Genomic DNA, 10472 nt, shown 5'->3' with positions numbered 1-10472 from the left:
TACAAGGTGAAAACCAGCCACCAAACCTGCAGACTTTACAGTAGCAGTTATGGATTACATACATCCTGTATTTTCTCATAATTTCCAAATTCAGATAGTGCTGAACAAGATCCGAGCATAGTTTTTGAGGTGTTTACTCCAACCCACGTTGGCCCTGTGAGGTTTTGGACAAGTGGAGGGATTAGCTACAGATTGCTGTTGCCTGATATTATCCTCTAAAACTGTGTGGCACAGATAGATATTTTTTCTGGCATTAATTCAAAGCATTCATGGCACATTGCAATGCATACAGTGTTTAAAAGTAATAACACTATGTCTAATTTTTGATTAATATGATGTCAAGACAATGGCAATACGTAAAGGACACAAGAGGGAAGATATTGGATTTCATACTTAAAACAAATACGTACACCTTTCTTTTTGCATGTACGACAAGCACTGTGTGGAAAGCTGCAGATGTAAAGATAAAGACTGAATCCATTCATTATTACTCATCCACCTCCTCAATGTGGTCACAGTATTAAGCTGCTGCTTGTGTTTCACTAGCTGATTTCTCTTCTTCATCTATCTATCTATCTATCTATCTATCTATCTTGGTAATAATCTCGATTTATATACCTATGTATACTTATGTATATATATACACACACACACATGTATATACATATACATATATACACACATATATGTATATATGTACGTATATATACACACACACACACGTATATATGTACGTATATATATAAATATATATATATTTTTAATTTTATTTTATTATTCTTTTAATGTATACTTATATAGTCAAATATAGTAGCAGAAACATGTCAAACATACATGAACCAGGCGATAAAAGTGAAAGGTCAATAGGGGTGAAAGGTCAATAGAACACGGATCTACACAGCTACAATTCACTACATTACTACGCAGTATGCAACAGGAACTATGGCCCAGTGCTCTAAAATGCTTTCTCCACTCGACAACCTGTGAACCACGACTCTCTACGACTGACGACTAGAGATATTTACGTGGCTACTACAAAGCTGTCGATTGTTGCCTCCTCAATACAGGCAGCCGCTGATTTGACAGCAGTGCTAGTGCTTGATCGCACAGAATTTCCCCTGTGATCATTTTCAGATCAGTGGCTAAAGGCGAGGAGGGTAGAAATTGAGAAAAGGGCATTTAAAGGGATACTTCAGTCCAAGATCAAAAGGTCTTCCAGGGGGGAAATCATCTAAATTTGACTTGAGTCATTATTTCACACCATCTGCTGCATTCCTAAAATCCCTCAGTTGAATGCTACCAAACTGGATGGATTGTGATGGGAAAAAAAACTCCCATATGTTCATAAAGGCAGAGGGCTGCAGACTGCTTCTGATGAACGTAAAGCAGAGCAGATGGTGTTATGCACTCAACTCAAATCGCTAACCGAGCAAGTGTGAAATATCCCTTTTCAGAGTAGAGGAGCCTCACCACAACTTCTCAATACGTGCCTAAAATATATATATATTTATTTATTTATTCATTTTTTTTATTGATTGAGTGCAGCAGTTATGGTGTCGAAGTCACATGATGAGGGACGTGTAGCCAATAGGTACCAGCCCCTCTTTGTCTCCCTGACGACAGCGAATCCAGTCTTGATCGACGCCTCCTAACACCACGAGTTCCTCCCCTTTGCAGAAGCTGAGCTCCGAGCCTGTTCCAGTGTGGTCACACAGAGTTCGTACTGACCTGGGAACAGTAAGCAGAGACCTTTTCAGCCAAAAAAGGTCTACATTATACACCAACCGCAAACAAGAATGTAATCTCCAGCTTATGATGCAGCCCAATGTTGGATGAGTCACAATGCGAGATCACTCAAAGTCAGACTGGTGAATCACCAATTACAGTCTTCCACAGACAAAAATGATAACAAGAGCGCACATACTCAGCCTGATTTTTCACCTTTCCACCCAATTTTATTCTGTCTCAGCCAACAATAATACAGAAATACACGTCCTTCATATTACCATCTCCATAACTTCATGTCTCTTGTACCTGAGTGGTCGGGCTTTAGCCTTCATCTCCAGTATGTCCACCTCTTTCTCTGACTCTGGCTCACTTTCTCCCTGAGGCTCCGGGGCCCTCTTTACCATCGGGTTGGAGGTGCTGCTCACCATTCGGGTCAGTGCCGTGACACCGGGAGCCAACCACTGAGAGGGACGCCTGGAGAGGGATAGAATATGAAAAAGAGAAATCACAGGCCTAGATCGCAGATAGCTACCACTCATGCAGTTTATTTCTGTGTTGTAACAGTTTCAAGTGCAGTTCCCACTGCAGCAGTAGCTGACTTAATTTATTCATTATTTATTCACCGGCTGAAAATATACTAATCAGTGAAATCGACTGCTTTAGTGTAATGTATATCACAACGGGTCAGCATACTAAACATTCATTGGCTAACCTGGTTGGTGGTGTTTGACTTGTTGGGCTGTTTGGGCTTTTAGAGGCTCCAAACAGCCGTCCCAGACCCCAGGGAACCTGAGTACCACTGCTGACTGGAGTGTAGTCACTTCCTGCCTGGGTCTGGAGATCCGGCAAATCTGCCTTAATTTCCTCCTTTCTCCCTGCAGACAGGCTCAGTTCAGCCAGGTTGTGGCTCAGTCGGCCTCCCCAGCGCACCACTGCCCCCCACCCCTGCTGGATCACCTGTGATTTAAAAGAAAAAAGAAAAAAAAAAAAAAAAACATGTTACTCCTGCACCACCACAAAATCATAAATGATTATAAACATTGAACATACACCCAGAGGTGGCTACCTGTCCTGCCTGCTGAGCAAGGCTGTCCTCTTCGATATCAGGAGGAGGTAATTCTCCAATTTCCTTCTCCTGCACCCACAACAGCTGAGGACTTGTCTGACTGAGAGTTACTGAAGCCTTTATGGGTGCAGCACCAACATGTATTGACTCCCCTGATCCTCCGGTCTTTGGATTAGCTAATGGTGACGATTTTTCTTTAGCTGCCTGATGTTCTGGGCTTCCAAAGTCTACTTCTGAGAGGCTTTCAATATGTCTGCTGTCTGTGATTTTGGATTGGGAGCCCTCCGTTGACAGCTGGAACCCTGCATCCTGACTGGGCGGACTGGGGATCTCTGGGCTTTGACTGTCTGGCTCTAAATGGTGGTGCTGGAAGAGCAGGTCGAGGTTGAACGTCAGCAGGCTGAGAGGCTGCAGCACAAGGAGCAGCTCCTCGAACAGAGTCTGGCAGGTGGTCAGGGACAGACGCATAAAGGAGGTGGGACGGTAGTATGTCTCCAAGACATCTGAGAAAAGAAGAAAACACTGTTACTCATTTGCATGCTCAAAACAGTCTCGACATGGAAGTGAAGGAAACTTACCACTGCAAGACTGAAGGTGAGACAGCCAGAAATCAAGAAACTTGGTACTAGAAGAGAAAATAGAGAGCAGAAAGAAAACTGAGAATACAAAAGAGGATACATGCAGGGAAATCAAAATAGACTATGAGTGCAAAAATTAAGTTTTATTTTTTAAACTACTTATATGTGCAATCTTCATGCTATCAGTGGAGACTAGAGAGGAATACTTACTTCAGCAGGCCAAGGAGGAAGGCATTGAACCTGTGTTTGCTCTGTCTGAGCTGGGGCAGCTCCCCAACTCGAAGTTGTAGGTTGAACAAGGCTTGTGTTTTAGGACCTTGAAAATGGGTTGTGAGGAAGAGGAGAAAATACACACCAAGAGAGACAGAGAGAGATATGGATCAACAGAGGAACTTACCAAGGTAAGTTAAAATTTGCAGTGAAGCTTGGCACTCATCGGTCAATCAATATCGGCATCCTGTTGATTTCCTCACTTTATTCAGCATTTTAGACATTAAATCAACAAGAATTGACTGATGTGTGTGAAAACGGGAGACAGACAAAGTCCATAGCTTATTATTATCTATCAGGAAATAAAACCCAGAGAAATTACTAATATCCAATTCTTAATATCCCAGTTTAAAGTTTAATTTTTCTGTGGTCTTTGGTATGCTACCTGGCCTGGTGGAGGCCTGGACCAGGCCCCAGGCAGAGTTTGGCCTCCTGCCTGCAATCAGGTCACTCTGGTGGGGTTTCAAGCCATCAGTCAGCAAGTTGTGCAGGGCAGGGCATAGGCACTGCAGAACCAGGCGGCCCAGAGATGGATTTATAGTGCTGTCCCCTGATAAGGCCTGACAGGCGAGGAGAGGCGAGGAACATATGGTGGCGGTAAAATTGGATAGGGTGAGGAAAAAGATGTGCAGTGATAAAGGGAGACAGGGGAAGAGATCAGAAAGGACGACTCAAGACGGGGAGGGAAAGAAATGGGACACGGGACACACATGGGGGTTGAGAGAAACGGGGCGATGAGGGTTGGTTTGATGTGAGGAGAGGTGATTTGAGAAGGGAGTTTGGAGTTAGTTTACAAAGAAATGATCACAACTATGAGACTGGGTTATCTGAAGATATTCTAGTACCTTGTTAACTGAGAGAGACTGAGGAGAGACAGAACAAAATATGTAGAGTCAGAACAAGAAGAAAGGGAGGGAAATCATTTTCAAAGATAAACAGTACATGTATCACAATATCACATTTTGTTTCCAGATATAAAGAGACTGATGATACGTAATTAAGAGTGACATCCATTGGGACAGAGAACTTCTTCAGGTGAAACAAACAGAAAACAACGAAATTCAGTCATTCAAACTGGAAAAAAAAATACCCATAATGATGTAAATTCAGCAGTGACTGACCTTCTGAACTACAGTCCGAGAAGAACTGAACTGGGCCAAAATGGCTTCCACTGCCACACTGACTGCACTGACCAGAGCTGGAAGAAGAACAATGGTCTACAGTTAAACATAGAGAGCTATAGCTGGTTCAAAGACAAAGAGGCACAGCTGGACAGGGGACAACCCAAACCTTTCTTCTCCTGCAGACACAGAGAGGACAGGCCAAGACCTCTCATTGGAAACTTCACATCTTCGCCCATCCAGGATGTCTCTCCCCTCTGTACAGACCCAGCGAACGAGACACTGCGAACAGCTGACAGTGAAAGAGCAATTATTTAATGTACAAGTATTAAAAAAAATAAAAATTCAACAAAAGCAAAATGAATCATCACAGACAGAAATACCGTAAATGAAATATCAGTGTTGTTAGTAAGAGCAATTAAGCAGTGGAGAAGCATTGGATATAGGCAAATAGAAGCAGATGGTAATACTGACAACAGTGTGTGAGCACATTCTGTAAATACTGGTTCACTGGGGTGAGCGTTCAACATCTGGCTCTGTGAAGACAACTTCTTGTCTGCATCAGGAATAAACTGGATCCCATGCATTAACCTTGACCCACACAAATACACTCATAAAAACACTCACACATACTTAATATAAGCATAAGCATACATAGGAGGAACTGCAGAGCTAGAAAGGAAACAAATGTATGAGCTACCACAAGAATCAGGTAAGATAAAATAACACTGTTGTATACAGACTCATGTTTATATAAAGTGAGTTATATAAACCAGTTACATAAATGCAAACATTCATATAATGAACAGGATGCTGTGGGCCATAACTACTTTCAGTCTGCCTAACTGCACACACACAAAGATAAAAAGGTATAACTTAAATTAAAAATTACAACACCAACAACCAGCTATTTGGGCTGTGCTTTGCATGAAATGCATGTGTCCATTTCAACATACCGTGCAAAACCAAAAAGAAAACAAGAACAACGTGGAGACGAACAAGACGAGACCGACACAAAGACAGACAAGATAGAGGAAGACAAAGAGAGAGAGAGTGATGAGAGTGACTCTAGACACCCGCTGACAAGAACAGCTGTTACCCTTCCTAAGGCCTTTTCCAGATTTGAAAGGACAGTGTCGATAAGAAGTATCAGATGACCTGCAGGGAGCTGGCTTCTGATACATAAAAAAAGCTAAAGTTACCCAGTTCTTTCAAATCTGCAAACCCCACAGGTTGAAAAAGTGACAGAAGTGTGAGGGCCACCATATCCAGAGCAGAGAACAAAGACAGAAACAGACAGTAAGAGAGACAGGCAGACATGCATGCAAGCTAGATGCCAGACAAAGAGTGTGTGTAAGATGTAGGGATAGAGAAGAGAGAGAGAAATCTTACTCGCCACGCGTGACTGCGGAGGAGCCTGGTAGAGTTTTGGGGGTAGGGGGGGTGCCCTGGGCGGTATAGGAGGGTAGAGGTTTGGATAGTAGAGGGGAGCAGCGAGAGCAGGCAAGGTGTGCGAGCGGGGGAAAAGCGGGGAGCTGAGGCAGGAGCCTGCCACGCCTGGAGGGGGCGCTCCGGGGCGCTGGGGAGGGGAGAGCGCTCCGATAGGGGAGAGGCGAGGAGGGGCACCCCTGTGCAGAGGGCAGCTCTTAGGGTGGTACAGATAATAGGTGGGGAGAGGGGGAAGTTCTTTGGATGTCCTGGCCTTGTTGCTGTTGTGGTCTGTGTGTGAGCGTGTGCGCTTTTCTGAATAAGGCAAATTCATAGCACTGATATTCTTTGAATACGTCATCATGACATCTATGTTCTTGTACGGAGTGGTGCAACCTGGTGCCTCAGTGGTGCCACTAACAGGTGTGTCTGACTTAATGTGTGCGTCATTCTTCTTCTCTCCATCACTGCAGTAGAGAGAGTCAAGATTACAAATAGAATCCGACACGAACTCCCTGTCGTTAGTTTTGGAATCGCTGATGGATTGGTATGCAGAGCGTGTGTTTTTCTTAAAGATACTCCCATAATCATGAGGAGAGTCTACACCAAAATCAACCAGGGATTCATAGTTAAACCGAGAGCTTATAGCAGCGTTGGAGTCATCTCTGTGGATACAAGCTGAGCTAGCAGCAGTGGTCCACTGTGTGTCGCAGTGTTTGTCTTTGGACTCCCGGCCTACATGGCTGTGGGGCCTGGGATCTGCAAGGGGCTGGAAGTTACAGTAGCCTGGGTGATAGGAAGGGAGGGCAGTGTGGAGGAAGTAGGGTAGGGAAGACTGGGCAAGGGAGAGTGGGGGTGAGGAAACTGCTTATAGGGAAGGGCAAAAAAGGTCAAAATTGTAAGGTGTGGTGGTCCAGATGGAGAGGGCAGGCACACAAGCAGAGTAATATGAGGGAGAGAAGCAGAGCCATGGACAAACAATGGAAACAACAGAATGGGATGGAAAGGTGAGGAAAATAAGAAAAAGTAAAGAAACAAAAAAATGTGGCAAAGAAATGGGAAGGAGAGAGAGATGCAGAAAATGTTAGTGTCATTCGAGAGAAAAATGCACATTCATGAATGTTTTCCAGCAGAAATCGTAATGCAGTATCTTAACAAGTCAAATAGTTGATTGACAGTTACAAATCGACAGTGCATGAGAGTCAATGGAGTTGATTTATGAAGAGCAGTAACGACAGTCTTTCACTTAAAAGGGTTCGACACAACAGGAAATGATACCATTGCAATAAAAGAATAACTGGTGAGCAGACTCACAGCTGCATAGTAGAAATAGTAGAAGTAAATCTATCAGCCACTCATTCACCATAATTAAATGCCACCATCAAGATTTATCATATTTGATTATAGGTTAATCCAAGTTTTCGCTAAGATATTTGGTTATACTTTCTATTTCATACTGGCATTTAAAGATATGAATATTAAGTATAAGAAACCACAGTGAGTGTCAATCGTCATGCTAAATGTTTTGTACTTCACTGCAGTGCTTGTCATCATCACCTCTGGATCACCTTTTCTCTCTCTTCCTGTTCTCTGCCTTTGTTTTCTATCTCTCTCTAGGTCCCTCCCCACCACCCTTCCCCTCTCCAGCAGTACAGCATACAGTGTAATGCTGAGTCAGTCAACAGATGACAGAGCTCTGCTCAATCACTGCTATTGTCTCTGTGGAGCTTCAGAGACTGTGGCAACACAATTTTCATGAATCTCAATTACCTGTGACAGACTGCTAGGCTATGGGCTACAAAATGAGCTAGAACGCAACCATACCTTGGTTAGACTTGGGCTGTCTTTGAAATGTAACACATGATACTTCCTATTTTATCTACACTGGCTCTCAGCCATTGGTCCATGTATTAAGATCCACCCCTTGGGTTCTTAAAGGTGTACACACCTATCGATTTCATGGCCACTGCACCTTTCTGCAGTGATTTTGCGGAAACTTCTACGGCACATAACTCAGTCATTAATTTGATTTTAATCATTAGAAAGCACAGGTAAATTCATATAATTATGCCAAAGTAATGATACAACTGCCAGAGACAGAAATTGTTAATTTGCTAATAAAATTAGCAGCTGATTGGCACTGGGAGAAGTTGAGCCATTTTGTAAAATGAACCTACACCCTACTGTATCTGGACATTGCCAATCTATTTCAAGTTTCTATGTAGCGCTGTACTGCACTGTATGAGATGGGTAACTTGATCTGAGCTATCTATGGCACTCTAGGGAGCACGGGTTGGGGTGTGGCGACAGGATAGGCAGCAAGAGAAAAGCATATAAACATCCTGAGTTGATGGGATTTAAAACTACTAAAAAAGGTATGAGAAAGGGAATAACATTCTACAGACAGAAAGATAAAATGAAAGAGATGTGAACTGAGAGTTGGAGGGAGAAAGGAGGAAGAGAGAGGTAGTGAGCTCAGTGGGCCCTCCATTATCCCCCTCCCCTCGGTCTGAAGAGTGGATGAATAATTGAATAAGGCAGTGATGACATCACACTCTGATAACCAGTACAGGACATACTGGCTGGAAAGTTTCCAACTTCCTCCTTCTCCTCATATTACCTCCACTCCACTCCACTCCCTGTCTTTATTCCTCCACCTCTCCCTCTTGCTCATGCTCCCTCTCCAGCTTCTACTTTCTTGTTGCTTTGCCCGTCTGAAATTACCCTCTGTTTATCCCTCGTCATCATTTATCCATCACATAACACTTCATCCTTTTCTGTGACTCATGCTCATCCTCCATCTCTTTGCTCTCGTTCCATACGTAATTTCCAAAAATGAATTACAAAAACCTTTTCATCTCCCTTGGTTTTTATTTATTTCTATTGTTCTGTCCAAGGATATTATTTGTGCACCACTAAGAAAGTAAACGAGCTGACTGTTAGTCTCTCTCTTCATCTGTTTCTCTCCATCATCTGCCCCTCTTAGATTTGTTGTCATCCAGTTTCCACTGAGTTACTCTGATGTGTTTATTTTCTCCCATATATACACAAAAATGCACAAACACACGCAGGCCCCAAAGCCCTTTGTCATCAAATTCAACTGCCTTCTTTATCCTTATTACCATTATCATGAAATTCATACTCACCTGTAGTTCTTGACTGAAAAGTCCTTCCTCCATCGGCTCGTCCTCTCACCTCCACCTCCTCCTCTTTTTCTTCTTCCTTCCCTTCCTTTTCCTCCCTCTTAACTTCCTCGCCCTCCCACTCTCTGCCCATGGTCCACAGGCTGCTGTCACTGACTGAGGAGCCAATCTTCTGTGATGGGCATAGCTCGGGTTGTCCGCCTTCCTCGTCAGCTCTCTGGAGCATTTCCTTCAGCGCAGCCATTGAGGTGAGAGCTGGTGGCGGCTGCATGAACAGGGCCTTAGCCTGAGAGGTGTATTCCCATTGGCTGCCATCACTGCCTGCCTTCTCTCTTCTCCACTTCAGGTTGTACAGTATATCTGGATCTGGAGTGATGATTGTGGGGTCAGGCTCTGGTTCAGTGATCACCTTCGTTGGAAGGGAAGCGTTCTTATTGCGGAAACGCAGCTCTTTGAAGGTTGTGACCTTTGGAGCTGACCCTGGAGATGAACCTGACGAACCGTGCGTCTTTTGGGTTTCCATATGAGATTTTGTCATTTCCAGGGGTGGAGGCTGTGGCAGGGCATCACAATCAGGTGTGAACGCTATGAGCCAATCAAATCGCTCAGGTTGTGCAGAGTTGGCAGGGAGAGTGCTGACTTTGAGGGGTGGCAAAGATGGGGGGATTGGGGGTAAGGGGCGAGGAGGAGGAGGAGGGGGGGGTGACTCTGGTAACTCAGCAGGATGATGGAAAGTCTCAAAGCTCACGCTCTTTGCTTTGGTTTCATGTGTATTGCTAGGACCAGTGCTGTAATAATGGTCAGAAGACAGACCACTGTTCCTCTTCCTTCTTCTTGCCATCTCTGTGAATGAGGTGGTTCTTTGTGCGTCTTTACTCTCCTCTTTCTTTTTGCCCTCTTCAACTATATCTACTCTTCGATCTCCACCCAACTCGCCTCTGCTGCTCCAGCCGTCTCTAACCAAGAATTCAGTGTCACATTCCTTCACCTCCTCCCTGTCTTTTAGTCTGAACTCATCTGACTCCACGGATCTAGATGGAAGATTATCTCCCTCTCCCTCATCCTCTAATCCTCCGACACAGACACCAAGCTCTGGACTGAGTTTGAGGAGCTCAGCTTGGGTCAATCCTGCAAGCAT

General features: G+C 44.1%; 1 protein-coding gene across 1 annotated transcript; it reads right to left on the bottom strand.

Moving 5' to 3' along the window:
• Window positions 1-774: 774 nt before the first annotated feature.
• On the bottom strand, window positions 775-10472 carry rusc1 (RUN and SH3 domain containing 1). Its single transcript, XM_040118666.1, has 10 exons — window positions 9338-10472; window positions 4972-5055; window positions 4764-4840; window positions 4028-4202; window positions 3583-3688; window positions 3373-3419; window positions 2795-3297; window positions 2441-2685; window positions 2035-2202; window positions 775-1728 (listed from the first exon to the last, which is right to left on the bottom strand). Exons 1-10 carry the CDS (start codon window positions 10470-10472, stop codon window positions 1563-1565), a joined length of 2706 nt encoding a protein of 901 aa, XP_039974600.1. The 3' UTR covers window positions 775-1562.

Source organism: Xiphias gladius, chromosome 22 (genome assembly GCF_016859285.1).
Source record: "Xiphias gladius isolate SHS-SW01 ecotype Sanya breed wild chromosome 22, ASM1685928v1, whole genome shotgun sequence".
Taxonomy (NCBI): domain Eukaryota; kingdom Metazoa; phylum Chordata; class Actinopteri; order Istiophoriformes; family Xiphiidae; genus Xiphias; species Xiphias gladius.
Note: the sequence above shows the minus strand (reverse complement) of the source record. Positions and strands in the feature narration are given on the sequence as shown.